At 44.0% G+C, this 17263-nt stretch overlaps 1 protein-coding gene across 1 annotated transcript; it reads right to left on the reverse strand.

The window, feature by feature from the left end:
* Positions 1–533: 533 nt before the first annotated feature.
* Positions 534–5951, reverse strand: LOC103826830 (myosin regulatory light chain 2, smooth muscle minor isoform-like). The gene is made up of 4 exons (XM_009102292.4): positions 5810–5951; positions 5357–5555; positions 5033–5194; positions 534–1345 (listed from the first exon to the last, which is right to left on the reverse strand). The coding sequence occupies exons 2-4, from the start codon at positions 5538–5540 to the stop codon at positions 1173–1175; spliced, it is 519 nt and encodes a 172-aa protein (XP_009100540.1). The 5' UTR covers positions 5541–5555; positions 5810–5951; the 3' UTR covers positions 534–1172.
* Between the last annotated feature and the right edge of the window lie 11312 nt (positions 5952–17263).

A 17263-nucleotide genomic window follows, 5' to 3' on the forward strand; every position in this document is an offset into this window, starting at 1 on the left:
CAGGACCACAAGCATTCCAATAATGGCAAAATTGCTTCAGAACACTGTAGCAAATCTGCCATGCCTTCCACACCACAAAAACTACAGAGGATACAACTATGAGAAATGGAACAAAAAGGAATGCCTCAAGTCTCACATGACCAAAACACCACTCACAGCAGGAGGTCTCAAAAAATATAGTGTATATTGTTCCATTTAACAACCAAGGATAATATTTTCAGACAGAAAACGAAAAGGACAGAGACAGCACACCTTCCTTCTTCATCCAGCCCTCTTCCTACTCTGCTTTGAAAAAAACAGAAAGATAAAAGAAATAAATAAATGGTTGCAATGAAATGTCATTAATTCAGTATCAGTAGCCCACAGGTCTGGTAAGAAGTATCACTTAAGCAACTCTGCCCATGTATGATATCTTGTTTTAAAAAAGACCCTAGGATTTACATTATAAGTTTTTTAAAAGTGGTATTAATATAGTACTCAATGTCGAGAAATGGAGGGATTGAGGTGGTAAAATACATGCTCGACTACATCCATAAGATTTAAAATGTTTAATGTGCAAGTCTCTAACAGAAATAATTCATTTACAATACACTAAAATTTGAAGGATGGGAATTTCTTCTTCATGTGTACGCTCACAGTAGCAGGTGAAATACTCAATTGCTGAAGTACAAACATCAGTATGCTTAAGTAACTTATCCATCATTTTTAAGGCAAAAATAGGTAACAACATGATTGCATACAGTTGCAAAAATATTTACAGGTATCATTAGAGAAACATTATACTTCTAGCATGAAAATTTTAGTTTTGCACTTAGTAGACAGTGATTTATTTGAAAAATTATCATGAAAAATGTAAAATGAATCTAGCTAGGATGAGTAGCACTGACATTTTTACCCAGGCCTCCACATTCTCTGATCTATGTCCTTCAACATCTATCACTGAAAGCTTTTCTTTCTCTCTCTGCCACTTTCCAGTCTTATTACAAAGGTGCAGGTGTGCCTGAGCAGCCTTAAGATCCACAGAGGAAGAAGCTGCAGTGCTAAAAATGTACGCAAATGGTCCCAGAAAACTAGAAAAAAAAGGAAAAAACAGATCCTGAGAAATAAAATTAGCGAGAAGAAAAAAAAAATTAAAAGTTAAAGGTGCTATCTGCATGTATCCAGGGATATGTTCAGTCATCCTTGTCCTTCGCTCCATGTTTGAGGATGCGCGTGAATTCGATGTAGTTGAAGTTGCCCTTTTTGTCGATGGGGGCCTCTCTGTACAGCTCATCCACCTCTTCATCCGTGAACCTGTCTCCCATGGTGGTCAGCAGCTCCCGCAGGTAGTCTTCTTGGATGAACCCTGGAGTGAGACACGCAGAGAGAAACACAAAAGGGAGGCTGAGCCTCTTAGCTGGCTCTCCAAAAGCAGCAGCACAGATGCACACGTGGGCAGGCAATTAACCAGTGCAGCACGTCAGATATTACATCTGCATTTGCACAGAGCCCCAGCAAATTTCCTTAACTGAATTCTAAAGAAGTTCCTTGAGTGCAAAGGGAAAGGAAGTTTAACGCATTTCATACAGATTTTTGAAGACAGGGCTTGACCTGCTGTGGTACAATAATACTTATTTCCATCTACTGATCTTCAACAGCTCAAAGTGGAAAAACAAGTTCCTGTGACTGCTAGTCTTCATTATACAAGCAGTTCTCTTAAATACCTTAATTAGATATATTTGAACATCCTCTATAAATTAGTTTCCCCTGGGGACTAAACAACCACTCTGGCTCTTCAGTGCTGCACAACACTGTTGCTGGAGGCAGTTTATGTGGATACAGTGAACTCCTGGCAAGTGTCCAGGGAAGTAGTTTATAACAGAAGAGACTTTCAGACAGGACTGAGCAAGTTAGCTCAGGAGGCAGGAAGAATGTTTATGGTGGAGAGCTAAAGGTGGAGAGTGGAGAACACAGTAAAAAAAAAAAAAAAGAGTAGGATGTATTATTTATTATATGCTAAAAGGGTAGAAGATTTTTGAGGAAGTTAACAAAGATATAAAAAGGAGCAGTTTCTAGGTATCTTCTGCTAATTCTATTTCAAGAAATGGGCAGAACCACCAGTTGCCAAGTAATTCCAGGAAAATTTAGAGATGAAAAAAGAACCATGCATAACAAAGGGTAGACAGCAGAATGAAGAAACTGCTAAATGCTGATATACAACCAGCCATACCTTTAGCAGCAAATAGTTGCTTCATTTGAGAAAGAAATTGGTTATTGAACTTTAGCTGGAGAAATGTCAGTAACAGAAAAAATGAGGTAGAAGTAGGTTCTGAAAAGAAGAGTAAGAAAGTAAACTCTGTGGAACAGCTGGAAATCATATGTAGAGACGCACATAAACTAATGTATATTAAATTATAATGTGATAAAAAAGTGCTGCTTTGGAAAGAGAGTTGCATAAGTTAAGCAAACAGAGTTCATTAGAGAGACAAAACCAAAGCAGGTAATCAAGGGACCAAAAAGCAGTCAATGAGCATGACAAATTAGCACGGGGGTGGTATATGCTGGGGGAAGGGAAAAAAATGTGTTTCAACATATGCTAATGAAAACAGCACCATATCCCAGTGCAGACCAGCCCTTGGATACTGACTGCAAATGAAGAAGCCTAGCAGCAATCTTCTACTTCAGAAATAGGGAGACTGTTCAGCAGGCCAGGCCCATCCTGATCGAGTCAAACCTTGGAGTTCTGTCTTTGAAGATGAGCATAAAGAAGAGGGAAAAGGCAGCTAAACAGATGAGACTCTTTCTCTGTCCTACAGAGACCAAGCAGTGATGAGAGATGACATAAGGATTAGTATTCAAAGAATGCAAGGCCTTAGGTGCTGCAAGTTTAGCCTCAAGGACTTAATTGATCCTGTCTGAATAGGTAGTTGTTTAAACACTGAACTGGGCTGCCAGACCAGGAATAAGCTAAAAGTTTTATCAGCAACAAACTGTAAAGCAAACAGGGCTCCTGTCCCTCCCACACTTCAGCATAGATGGGGAGTAACAAATAAATGAAGCAAAACTCAAGAATCAGCCTGTTGCAAGCAGCACACAGCAGATGACAATGCAGGATCAAAGACCAGATAAAAAATATTCCAAATGCAGAGAGATCCAACTTTTATACCAATTCCATAGCAGTACACATGACAGTAATGCTGAAGCAACATATCCAACTGGGCTGGCAATATAGGAAATGTAAGTAAGACCTAACAAGTATGACTACCTTATCCTCATCTATAGGATCTCATTTGTATTACTCCCTCTCAAAAGACCTACAATATGCAGAGCTAGAAAATCAGGCCCATAACAAACACATGTGGAGACCATGAAATGAGAAAAAGAGTAAAAGAGTTTGATATAGCTGAAAATGCTCTTGTACATTTTTAAAAGGAACAAACTGATCAGAAGCCAAGTAAGAGGAAAAAATTAATAAAGGATTAACATGACATGGGTTCTACAAACACATCACATGCTATTTTGGAGACTTCATTTGGACTATTATGAATCAAAACTCAATAAAACAGTGCAATTATCTCACATGTTTCCTTTTTAAAATTTGAGGTGGCATAAGACACAAGAAGACTACACATAAGACTGTAGAACAAACTAGTATCCTCAAATCATTGTAGGACTAGACTAAAACATTTACCACACAGAGCTGAGAGATACTAAAATCAATCTTGTCAGTATATGGGTGCCCAAACTAGTAACTTATTGGTTACACAGACATAGAAGTTTCTGTTCCAAAGAACTGGTAGCACAACCCTTTTCTTTATATTGTAATTCACAGGCTCTTGTTAGGTGCACACATAAAAAAAAAAAAGTGAGTCAGACTACCTGTGGAGAGAAAATAATTAACCTACTAACAAACTTCCTTCTTTAGGAAATGGTAAAGAGATTTCCCTGGAGAGGGAGGAAGTCGATTTGAAAAGGCCTTACCAGCTGAAAGCCTGTTTACCTACACCTCAGCAGGAAGGCAATGCACTTTGAAAAAGCAAAAGGTGCTAAAAATAAACAGACTGAAAATAGCTGTTAAAACAGAAGGATATCCTTCAAAAGGTGCAGAGCATATATCACTGGTTAGATTAAAATATTGCAGTGGACAGTTGTGAGGAAAGGTGTAGATGCAGTGTCATTTCTAGTACAGAGGTTACATACTTTCAGTGTGAGCTAGTAAGACAAGTTCGCAACATATCAAACCACTGATAATTCCACTGAATTGCCTTGTGGATTCATCCCCCTTTACTACAAGTTTCTCAGGAATCTTAGCCTAGGTAAATAAATACATAAAAGCATAAACTCTAACCTCACGATTACAGGCACAACCTTGGAAGTCCAATATAGTAAAACTGAGTTCTGTCTTTTACTCTTTCCCTTCATCTTGCTTTCCAAGTCAGTCCAAGCTGTCATTTCTGCCTTGTACACCCCACCCAGTTTTTATCTTTAGACCACTAAGACTACAGACTTTCCTGCAATCTGAAAGCAAACTGAGCTGCAGTTGAAGGCATGACATTTGTCCTCAGGGCCATAAAGAATGCTCAGCCAGAGAGGGTTTGTAAGACTTTATAAAGTCTGGACAGTGTGTCTTGAAATATTAAACACCTGAAGAATTCAGACGCATTTCAGACCTACTGAAGAGGGGGGACAAACTCAGTTGTATGACAGATTTCCTATCATTACTTTTTAACACCATAAAAAATCACGCATTACTAACTTGAGTTCCTCATCTTAGAGCAGATACATCTTGTTTTACACTTTGAGGAACATACACACTGTCCACTCTTGTTCAAAGCCTCACAGAAGAACAGTCCTACTAGTCCGCAGTACTGACACAGAAGAGCCAGACAGACTTTACTCTCACACAGTAATTTAGTAGAATATGTCATCTAGGATTACTATATCATATTTAATTTATAAAGGTGCAAAAATCAGCATACTGCTCAGAAAACCAACTAACAAACATAAAAACCCAGCCATACCCCTGCCAAGCAACCAAGTTTCACCCACGTACCTGTTGCTTCTTCATCAAAGCAAGCAAAAGCATTCCTGATCACATCCTCCGGGTCGGTGCCATTTAACTTCTCACCAAACATGGTGAGGAACATGGTGAAGTTGATGGGGCCCGGAGCCTCATTCATCATGGCATCCAGGTATTCATCCGTTGGATTCTTTCCTACAAATAATGGGATTCAGACTCGGTTTAGCTTTCAAACCGAACAAGTAATGTCTGTAGTGTTAATACAAGCTGAGACGCCTCTCATATCCCAAACTCAATATTTTGATTTTTGCAGTACAAATTTGCCTGGCAAGCATGGACAGAGAAAAGGGACATTACCAAGGGAGGCGAGCATGTCGTGCAGGTCCTCTTTGTCAATGAAGCCATCCCTGTTCTGGTCGATCATGTTGAAGGCCTCCTTGAATTCCTGGATCTGCGACTGATCGAACATCGCAAACACATTGGAAGTGGCGCGCTGAGGGCGCTTCTTGGTGGTCTTCGTCTTTGCCTTTTTGCTAGACATGTCGATTTTTCAACACTAGGCAGAGCAAGAAATACAGTAAATGCAGTAAGATCAGAGTTAGGATTTTAATAAGGAAAAAGTTTTACGGTTTAATGTCACAGCGCGCCTCTAACGCACTCTCATCAGAACGTATTTCCCTAGTATTTTCAAGAAGGGAAAAAAAGAAGCAGAAAATACGGATAAAGGAAAGACAGAGTAATAAGTCAGAAAAAAAATCATTTTTAGAAGACGTAATTAAATTTGAATTTTAGTCTTGAAAACACCCTCACCTCAGCGGCGGCTGCGGGTACCGGGTACGGAGCAGACACGGAAGGGAGGAAGCGGCACCAGCGCCGGCGGATGCTCCAGCGCTTCCTGGAGAAACCATCGCCCTGCCGGGCCGCGGATGGGGACGAGCGCCGGGAGAGGCGGCGGGAGGGCAGCGAGACGGCAGCCGGGGGTTTTCCTTACGGATCGCAGCCCGGTCCGGCCTCTCTGGACGGCGGCCGGCTCGGCACGGCCCCGCGGCCGCCTCCCTGCGCCCCCCGCCTCGGCCGCTTTGGAGCATCCCGGGGGAAGCGGCCGCCGCCGGCGCCGGGCCTCGGGCGCCGCCTGCAGGGGAGGGATGGAGGCAGCCCGTGGGGACGGAGGCAGCCCGTGGGGACGGAGCTCCGGAGGGCTTCTGCGGGCGGCGGGAGCTTCCCGTGGGTATTTTCTTTTGTAGACCCAAAACCTCCGCACGCCGAAGGTGGCGCGTCGCTCCGTGCTGCTGGAGCCGGTGCCGGCGGCCGCGGCGTTCCCAGGGTCACACGGTGGTGCCACAGCGGGGAGGTGAGCGAAGCCTCCTCATCCCGCCGGGACGTCCTGCCCGGATCAGCAGGTGTGAGGTGTTAGCCTTACCTTCAGTCTTCCTCGTGTTTCGCTGAGGGATCAGAATTCCAGATTGCATCTTTAAGTCTTCTAAGTGGGTGCTCCCGTAGGAGCGAGGCTTAATGCCTCTCGCAGCCATAGGTTTATTTATTACAGTTTTAGTAAGGCCGCTTGGAGGATTTATTTTTGCATATATTATCTTAATGAAAAAGGATGACACATATTTTTCCATTCAGTGAGGTACCAGCTGCTTTTAGCGTAGGGGGATGGTGTCTGAAATTGCTTCAGAAGCAGTTTGCTTTCAGCCCACTTGTACATTTTTTAAATTTTCCAAAGGGAATGCTTGTTCCCATGTTGTTTGCTCAAGTCCCACATAAATAGCTTGGGCTTCAAGAAAACTGTTGTTTAGTTCACAGAAAGTTCCTGAAGTAGTCAGATGGGAAAGTTGCACTGCCAGGTCGTCATTCTTTGAATCCCCCTCCTACCTGCTGTAGGCTTTGTTGGTGTACAGTCTGTGTCTTGGAAAACAAGAACTCTTAAGGGGGAAAGGCATTGGCCAGGCATTGGATTAAGCTGCCCGAGGAGGGTGGTGGAGTCATCCTCTCTGGAAGCGTTCAACAAGTGTCTGGATGTGGCATTTGGGGATTATGGTGGTGCTGGACTAGATCTTAAAGGTCTCTTCCAACCTTGATCGTTCTGTGAAAGGAAAAAATAGACATACAAGCTTTTTCTGAAATTGTCAATTATATTTATAAATATAAATTAACTACATTTAGGCACTGAAGCTACTGAAATTAACATGTAATCTAATCTGTAATCTAGAAACTGCAGTCTCAGATTTGGAGGGAGATATTTTCATTGCCAAGAGGCCCAGCTTTCTTTCCCTTCTCTCTGCTCAAATCAGAAGTTATTTCATGAGGGCTGAGAATTTGGCCTAATTAGCTCATAATACTTCCCCAATTAATTTCAATATCACTCTTTAAAGTTTGCCTCGAAGTGCAATAGAAACTAAGATTAAACTTTGCTAAATTGAAAGTCTCTTAATGGAAAAAATTTTGGGTAGAAAATTCTCTGCTTACTAGACATGGCACAAAGTTTCAAGATAATTACATGCAAAGTATGAGTGGGCAGAAAAGCAGTAGAAATATTAAGATGTTAAGAGAGTTAATAAAATACATCATGATAATGTTGAACAACTGAATTGCGTGTTGAAATTTAATTATGAAAAGCTATCTGATCTCTTAATTTAAACTTCTTTCATCAGTTACTTTAAATTGAACCACTACTGCAAACATGCCGCTCTGTCTTGTATTGTTTTTCGTGCTATTAAAACGGTGTTACATGATACCTGTCACCATGTATAACTTCTGCAGATGTGGGGATAGGTACACTTATATTATTTGCCCAGTATGAGATCAGTTCTTAATGACAAAATTGCATGTCAGTGTGTGTCTCTTAAAGCTTTTGTCTCCATTTTGTTGCATCATGGTGGAATGAGAAGCAGTTCCTACAGGCAGACCATTTTCTGTTTGATGTAAATCTAAGTAATGCTTTTAGAAATGGTTCAATTTTACATGATTATAGCATTCATCATAGCAATAAAGAAATTTAAAGGGAAAAGAAAGATTTGTTTTGCCTTTTATAATAATTGGAGAATATTTTTTTAACTTGTTGACATAAATGTTGAAAAGGGGAAAAAGTAAGGACACCCTTTTTTGTGAGTGTGGTGCTTCCCGAGAGCTGTGCATTAAATATTCAGAACATAAATGATCCTTTCTGAAAAGATGGTTTAAAAAAAAAAAGGCTGAGCTCTTAACTCTTTAATTTTTCTTCTTTCTACTTCTTTCCTTCATTATTCCCTTCTTCTTTCTTATTTATGTCAGTCTTGTTTAGGAAAAAACCTTTTTAAGCAAAATTAATTAATTGTTCCTATCCTTTCTGTCTAAAATAATGATTTGGCGCCATTGAAATGTTTGTTTTCTTTGAATTGTCAAAAATCTTCAAAATTATCTGTTTCATACTTAAGTTTTAAGGCTGCTATAGACATTGAGCAATTTACAGTAAACCTTTCCCTCCTTCCATTTAATTCTTTCTGTTAACAATTGAACTTAGAGGTATTTTCCAGCTTTTAACATTTCTATTGTTCTATTTCCTCTCCTTTGCTGAATTACAGTGACAGTGCAAATATTTGTCATTAACTTGGTTGCTTGATGAAGCAGAATCAGTTTGTGTCATAGGATATTTCTCTATGAATCTAATGAATGTTACAGGGATGGTTGCACTGGCTCATTGTAAAAGTCTGTCTAGACCAGTGCACCCCAGCTGCAAAGAGATGTGCATTCTGGGTGTGGAAGGCAGGGATCAAAGTCTTGGAAAACAGACTTGAGACTGGGGATGGGGAAGGCCAGCAGTTGTTTTTTCCATTTCCAGATTGGAGCGCCACTGGGATGGCTCTACTGGTATCTTGGATGCCCTCAAGAAATAATAGCTGCTATGAGGTCTTCCCTACCAGGTCACTGGAGAGTTTTATTGTTTTGGATTTTTTCCCCAAATCTTGGAATCATACTTTCTTTTTAAAAAAAAAAAAAAAAAAATCTCTTTCTCTGTACTTCTTTTTGGAGGAGAGCGAGCATACAGGGTGTTTTTAGCCAGGTCTTTAAGGAAGAGCAGCAGCAGTGGCCATATGCAGGTACTTAGGGAAGAATAAGAATCAAGGTAGCCTATGATATCTTCTCAGAATGCTCTACCAATATCTACTATTTTTAATTTGCAGAGGGATAAGCTACCCTGAGCCAGATGTGATATTGAGTAACCCACAATTAGCTTCTTTCATGAACTTGCCTAGTATGTATAATACGTAATCCTTGACTTGATGTAAGTTTAGCATCCACAATATGCTTTGCTGGTGTTTTTTGGAAGGCTTTGCAAGGCTGCTGTTTGTTACCTGAAAAACTGCACCATACTAACTGTGACTGTACCTATTGCAATGTTTACTCTATGCTCTAGACTTTGTATTGGAAGAAATACTAAGGCTGAATTATGTGCCCACTTCTTTTGTGTTACTTTTGCTTCTAGAAAGCTCTCGTGTGATGCTGTGTATCAGCTGTAGCAGAGAGTCCCCCTTGGGTAGTTTTTCTTGTACAGAAGCCATTCCATATCCTCGGTTGTTACAGAAGACTGAGGATGTGCATAAGAAACAAAAGGGTCTGAAAAGAGAGACTAGATGAAAAAGCAGGTGTGTGATTTCCACATTAAGAATTAAAATTGTTTTCAAGTTGAGTGGAAGGTTTTGCAGTTAGGAGAATTTTTTTCTGAGCATATTATCACTGTTCAACAAATGTTAATTATGGACATTAAGTATTGACAGCAAAGTTAAACATATCCATCAAGTTCTAGGTCTAAACTATCATTTAACAAAAGCATTTTGTCTGTCAGTTTCTTCAGTTGGTATTTTGGCTCATCCCTCTGCCTTTCCATCCCTTCATCCCTGATTCCAGCTGGCATCAGTTGCCTCTGTCTAGCTATACCAAGTGCAGTGCAGTGACAGTCAGAGAGACAGTCACTCTTTCTGAGATGCCGAAGGAGTCACAAAGTTTTCTGGAATTTCTCCAAAAATAACTCCAGTGCTGTGATCCAAGGGAAAAACATTTGAGGAGTCATGAGTTAAAGAAGGGATTCTGAAATGTGTCTTCATTTGAGTCTCTTGGGGGGCCTAAGGCTGCAGGTTATTCCCTGTTTTCATTCAATGACCTCATGAATAAAAATGGTTACTGCTTTCCCAGGTGGTCCCTGCCACAGGTTAAATGCTGAAGCATGAAAAATAAAGGCTCTCAGAGAATGTAGTGGACCCTGTAGAAGAAACACATATTCTTTCTCCATACTGAAAATTAAAAATAGCACAGTTTTGACTTTCTAGTAACTTCCAGTGTACATGGCTGAGGAAGAGGCAAGAACATGAGTTCTCTAGAGCGTAGTGTGACAATGATATAGCAGGTCAAAGGATAAAGCAGAGATATTTAATGGAATGGAAATAAAATGCAGTCAGTCTATGAAATGTTGTAAACAGGAGGAAACAAATGTCAATGTATTTATTTAAAACTGCATCTCAGTGACTATATGAATGCGCACTGACGTGTGTTTGACAGAGTGCTGAGGGACTTTACTCAGCAGACAGGGTAGTCCTTGGATTCCTAGATCCCAAGTCCTTTATACCTAAGGAACACAAATTAAAAACCCCAACTAAAAGTTGAAAAGTACATCTTTGCTGTTGGGCTGTTGATTTCTGCTAGGTTTTTATTCCCAGTTCTCTATGATCAAAGTCACTGCTCTGCCTCTTGTACTGTATGTCCAGCCCTTGTTTTTTATGCTAGCTAGCCTGGTCTTTGTGGGGTTTTTAGCTCTTGCACGAGTTTCAATGAGGAGTGTTGCCAGACACTCTGATTCCATAAAGTGGAGAACTGAAATGCAAAAATAAGCATTAGGTATTCTTAGTAAGGAGAGCTGAAGGCCCCCCATCTTTAAAACAAATGTAATTAATTCTGCTAAACCTAAGGATGTGCATATGTGCTCTCTTCATGTGTGTTAGAGTTTGTATCTGTCTGCCAATGTGTATGTACAAATATGGAAGAAAATGAAATGTGCTCAATGCTTGGCCATAGGTCTAAAATAGTCTTTTAAAACATACACAGGAAACAAGAAGCAGCATATTTAGTCAGGTGTTTCACACGAGAAGTAAGCTGTTATCAGTTTTCTTATCAGGTGATGCCTGTGCAAGTCTGGTTGGCTGGTGGAGCAATTTCAAAATCAACATACTTCTTACAGGGTGGGAATATCTTGCCACTACCTTTTGCTTTAGATGGCTAGCTCACAATTGAGGAAGAACTCAAAAGAGGGAAAAACCCCAGTGCCTGTTAGATACAAGGCTAAGTTAAGGTTCAAGTAACTCATGTCTGATGCCAGCTCTATTTTAGCACATACTAAGGCAAGTCTTACTGGCCTCAATTTACACCCACTCACTTGAATGTGCTTGGCACAGGCTGGAAATTATTGTGAAACGCTGTCTTTTTAACTCCCAAGGACTATTCATAGTTAAAAAACAAACCAAAGCCCATTTCAGTATTTAGTGAGGTTGTACTCAGTGATACCCTAAAATAGTAAAAGTGAGGATTAAAAATTAAATAAACCTTGCAAAACTAAGTAATTTACAAGAATAGTAAATACGGGTGCCTAAATGAACAGATAGTGGCAGCAGAAAATCCTGTAGTATTTGTAGGACTTTCAAGCTTTATCAAAGTGCAGTGCTGCTTTACTGAGGGATGGAATCACAGCTGCATGGCAGAAGAGTCTGCATGCAGCAGTTGGGATTTTCCAGGAGGCCAGTTTGATTTCCCACTTTCCTGTTAAGTGGGTTCTGCTGAGAATCATGTAAACATCTGCCCTCAGATTTATTACATTGATATGAACTGCCTGACCTCTTAAGTCCCATGATGCCGGGCCTATTATGTATGGCCTCTGGGGAATATCACACTTCTGGTCTGAAAACATTCCTTGGCAGCATTTTTCCTCATGGGCTGCAGAGAAAAGTAGGAAAATGAGCCACGTACTGCCACCTTTTTCTTTTTTTTTTTTAAGATGGGAAGTTTTTATCTAGTATATCAAAAGTTTGGGAAAACAGTGTGTTGTGGTGTGTGTCCAGTTCCCAATTGAGTTATCTTCCCTGTTTCGTATTGTTCTGTGATGATTCCCCTGGTTACAACCCTATACCCAGTTTGATGGTTCAGTCCTGGTTCCCCCTTTCCCTCGAATGGTGTCCTCCCTGTCTGGGCTCGCTGCCAAGCCCTAGTCTCCACCCCCGTTCCCCTGGCAACTGCCCCTTTCCCCTCCTCCAGAGCCCCGTTCATCTCCTGAAACCCCCCCATCCTTCCAGAAACTTCTCCCTTCCACAGGGGGTGATTGGGCAGGTGCCCCTAGCCCCTCCTTGGTTCATGTATCACTTGTTGCCACCCCTGTCAGTCATGTTGAATTCCCCTCCTCAGTTTCCCCCGATTGGTTATTGTACACCCCTTTATATACTGCTTCTCCCCCTTTTGTCTTGTTTTTTCCTGCCCGGACGCAGTGGTGTCTTTTCCCGCCCCGACGCAGTGGCGTCTTTTCCCGCTTGCGGTGGAGAAATGATACATTAAAACCACTGAGCTACATCGGGCGTGTCAAGACCCTCTTTTCTCTCGGCTTCTCCGCCTTGCCGCTTCTTTTCGATACTGTTGCTGCTGTCCTGCCGAGGAAGGCGCAGCCCGGACGTCCCTGACGGATCTGGGTAGTGCCCCCTTAGCTGCTAGCTGCTGCTGTGCTCCGAGCTAGCCCCGGCCGCCTTCCCCCCCTGCTCGGACGGGAGGGAAGTGCTTTCGACACAGCAGCTGCGGCAGTTTGGCGCCCACCGTGCGGCGAGAGAAGACCCCCTCGCCCCGCGGCAGGAGTCAGCAGCCTCGAGAGGAGTTTCGCCTCCTCTTCATCGTCTGCCGCTTGCTCCGTGGTCGTTAAACTACCCTGCCTCGGGAGCAGACCCCGTTTTAGGGGTAGGGCTCCGGACAGGGATCGGATCGACACCTCCCCGCACCCAGGAGCCGATCCGGGATCGAAGCCGCGGACTTCGGAGTTTTTTCCCCGCTTTCCCGCTAGTAAGGGGTGAGTAACTCCAGCTTCCCAACTTCGAGAGTTGCCCCCCGCCTTATCTCCCGGTTTCATCCGGTCGAGTCGAGGTTTCGCCCTGGGCTCGGTGAGGTTGGGGCTAGCGGTTGGGGTTTTTTGTTAGCGTTTTTTTTTCGTTTCACTCCGAAGGTTCGTTTTTGCGGGGCAGAGATGGGTTGCAAACTCTCTGTCCCCCAGAAAAGAGTTTATTACCAAGTTGTGGGTACCCTTGTAGAGAGAAATGTTAAAATTGTTAAGCGGGAGTTAAAAGATTTAATCATATGGTTGTTCATTCAATTTCCAGAGATCTCCCCAGATTTAGTTAATGAAATAAAATTCTGGAATTCAGTTGGAGACAAATTAGCACAATTCGAATCTAAAGGGAGATCAAAAAACAAAAATTTAGTTTATTGGACCTTCCAAATCATTACAGCTCTTAGAGAAAAACAGAAATTGAAGGAACAACCACCCCCCCATTCGTGTTCTCCCTACCCCCGTGTTCCAGACCCTTGTCCCACCCCTTCTCTCCCTGAGAATAGCAGAACCCTTAGGAGAGCAGCCCGCGAGAGCACCGCGCCGGCTTCCTACCACCCGCCGGGCTCTCCTCAGGGTTCCCTGACCCCCCGCCTCCAAAGTCCTGGCCAGACTTCGGAGAGCTCTCTCCAATCCCCCGATTCCTTTTCCCCCGAGTCCCCAGTTGTGCATCCCAAAGTTAGATTTGCAGTTTCAGAGGGCAGCAGCCCCCAGACCTCTTCACAAAATGGCTCCCATGGAGCCCAAAATGGCGGCGACCGCATGGCTTTTCCCGCCATCAGTTTTTCTTCTCCCCATAATCCTTTCCTTTCTCCCGCCAACCCTTTCTCCTCCCCTTCCCATTCCTATAACCCCGCCCCTAATTATGTTAATTCTTCTCCCAATCCCCCGCCTTCCTACACGCCCCTTTCCCCTCCTCCTTCCCAAGCCCCGCCTTTTGAACACGCCCCTCAGGCGGAGCCAACTCCATCAGCTCCACCTCCTAGCTCCGCCCTGGTTCCCACACCTGACCCCTCCCCTTGGCTTCCGGGTTCCCACGCCCCGCCTCCCAGTTCCCACGCCCCGACTTCCGGGAGTGGAGATCAAGATGATTCAGATTTTACTGTGCCATCTTTAATAACTGCCGCTCCTGTTTCTTACCACCAAGAAAGCGTAGGGCCCTCCCGAGCGCAATGGACCCCATTCCCCCATTCCACCATTAGGGAGTTGTGCAAGGCCCAAAGAGAGTTTTCCCGGGAGAGTGAATACTTCCGGGGACTCCTTCGGGCCTCTTTATTAGAATCTGATGTTGTACCCGCCGACTTGCGGACGCTTTTTTCATGCCTCCTCAACCCCACCGAATTCTTAGTGTGGGAGGAGGCATGGAAAAAGGGAATCAGGGACATTCTTCCACAATTGTGGGAGAATCCCCAAACTGCCACAACCCTCGGTGGTGAAACGGTTTACACCGACCTATTGGTCGGTCTTGGGAATTGGGCCGACGGAGCTTTTCAAGCTAGAGATATCCCCCGTCAAGCGCTTCGGGAGAGTGCAAGGATGGCCGAACGGGCATTCTTAGCGCTCCGCCCTACTGCCCAGGAGCCCACTTTCACCAAAATTCATCAGGGGCCAGGGGAACCTTTCATTGTTTTTGTCGAGCATCTCCGCAGGGCAATCGACCATCAAGTCCAAGCGGAGAGCGCTCGACTCGGGATCCTAACAGAATTGGCTAATGCCAATGCTAACGCTGTCTGCAAAGCAGTCATCCTCAGCCTTCCCGTCGATCCTCCTCCAACCATCCAATCAATGATCGAAGCTTGCCAGAAAAAGGCACCATCCCTCGCCAAGGAGGATCCAAAAACCTCCACCTACAAGCCGTCGCGTGTCATTCGCAGAAACAACAAATTTCGACAGCGATCCGATGGCCGCCCAGCAGCAGCCGACGTCACCCAAAAGTAAGAGGCCCAGCCAAGGACACTGCCACCTGTGTGGCGACCCAGAACACTGGATGCCTGACTGCCTCTTGCGGAAACAGTTTTTCCAGTTCCACAAGGAGCAGGCAGCATCCAAAGACAACCAACAAAAAAACTGAATTCCGAGCGCAGTTCCCCCCTGCGCAAGGATAAAAATGAGGCGGGAAGTTTTAACATCAGCCCCAAAAATCCAGGGAGGGGACCCCATTCCCACACCCTTACCCATTCCAACCCACCCAATAAGTTATCATCACCGGACACGACAACTTCACCAAATGAGACTTTGCCAATGATAACATCTGCTTTGTGTGCCTTCCCTTTCAAGTTGCACCTCACAGACACCCTCACCATCTCCGACCCTGAAACCTGGAAGGTTGAGGGGCCATTTGACCTGGTAACATGGGGTCGTGGATACGCACGCGTGTCCACCCCCGCCGGGCTCAAATGGGTCCCCTCAAAGTGGGTAAAACCCTTTCTCCCAGGGAAGGCACGCAAACCAAGCGTCACCCCTCAGGTGACCCAGTCCGCCCTGAGGAGAAAACGCAAAGTCCATGTCGTGTCCTGTGTCCCCCAGGCTGAACCATCCACCCCAGAGCCCTCGGTTTTAACTTATTTTCTTCGTTTGTTTCAGTTAGAACCCGATTCGCCAGTTTAAGTTTTATTGCTCGGTTATTCTTATCATTTCTAACCTTTTGTGTGTCATTTTGAGTTTCTCAATGATTTATGAACTGCTCCTCCGTCTTCTGTCCACTGCCGCACCACAAGTGAACCACGTCTCCCTCCTTCCTGCTACGAGCTCTAACCAAGAGACTTTCTATTATGAGGAGATGCAACCTCTTTCAATCTCACCCATTCCTCAATGGTTTGCAGTCTCCAGACCTACCAACGATGCCGGCGAACAAGCATCGACGAGCTCCGAAATCAGCTTTTAAAGACTCAATTTTAATTTTGTTTTTTCTAAAACAAAAAGAGTGAGATGTTGTGGTGTGTGTCCAGTTCCCAATTGAGTTATCTTCCCTGTTTTGTATTGTTTTGTGATGATTCCCCTGGTTACAACCCTATACCCAGTTCGATGGTTCAGTCCTGGTTCCCCCTTTCCCTCGAATGGTGTCCTCCCTGTCTGGGCTCGCTGCCAAGCCCTTGTCTCCACCCCCGTTCCCCTGGCAACTGCCCCTTTCCCCTCCTCCAGAGCCCCGTTCATCTCCTGAAACCCCCCCATCCTTCCAGAAACTTCTCCCTTCCACAGGGGGTGATTGGGCAGGTGCCCCTAGCCCCTCCTTGGTTCATGTATCACTTGTTGCCACCCCTGTCAGTCATGTTGAATTCCCCTCCTCAGTTTCTCCTAATTGGTTATTGTACACCCCTTTATATACTGCTTCTCCCCCTTTTGTCTTGTTTTTCCCCCGGACGCAGTGGGTCTTTTCCCGCCCCGACGCAGTGGCGTCTTTTCCCGCTGGACGCGGTGGAGAAATGATACATTAAAACCACTGAGCTACACCGGGCGTGTCAAGACCCTCTTTTCTCTCGGCTTCTCCGCCTTGCCGCTTCTTTTCGATACTGTTGCTGCTGTCCTGCCGAGGAAGGCGCAGCCCGGACGTCCCTGACGGATCTGGGTAGTGCCCCCTTAGCTGCTAGCTGCTGCTGTGCTCTGAGCTAGCCCCGGCCGCCTTCCCCCCCTGCTCGGACGGGAGGGAAGTGCTTTCGACACAGCAGCCGCGGCAACAGTGATCTCTGTGGAGCTCCTGCCCAGAGCACAAAAAAAAGAAATAGCTGTGTGGAGGGTTTTTTTCCCCCCAGTATTACTTTTCAGTATTTCATGGTAACTTAATTTTACTTAAGCTATGTTTTAAGAGGCATTTACTGAGTTCTTTTTCCCTTTATATTGTTCCTAGTTTCTGCAATACTATTTCTGAGGTACTGTAATCCTAAGTAATTTTTCCAAAGGAGAAAGTTATCTAAAAATGACAGAAGGGTTTTGCAAAATTAACTAAGAAGCCAAAATAGGAGTATGGATGCATAAGCAATACCAAGGGAGGATTAGCTGCTGTTATCTAAAATGTTCCTGACTATACTTTGTTACTCACCCGTTATTTGGATTTACACTGTCAAAATATCTTTGCATTTGTTGTTGTTTGAAATTCCCCAGGAACATCCCAAATAGTAAGTTTGTAACACTCCAGACTAGAAAAGGCCTCGAGAAATATG

The sequence above is a fragment of the Serinus canaria genome, chromosome 2, assembly GCF_022539315.1.
Source record: "Serinus canaria isolate serCan28SL12 chromosome 2, serCan2020, whole genome shotgun sequence".
Taxonomy (NCBI): Eukaryota; Metazoa; Chordata; class Aves; order Passeriformes; family Fringillidae; genus Serinus; species Serinus canaria.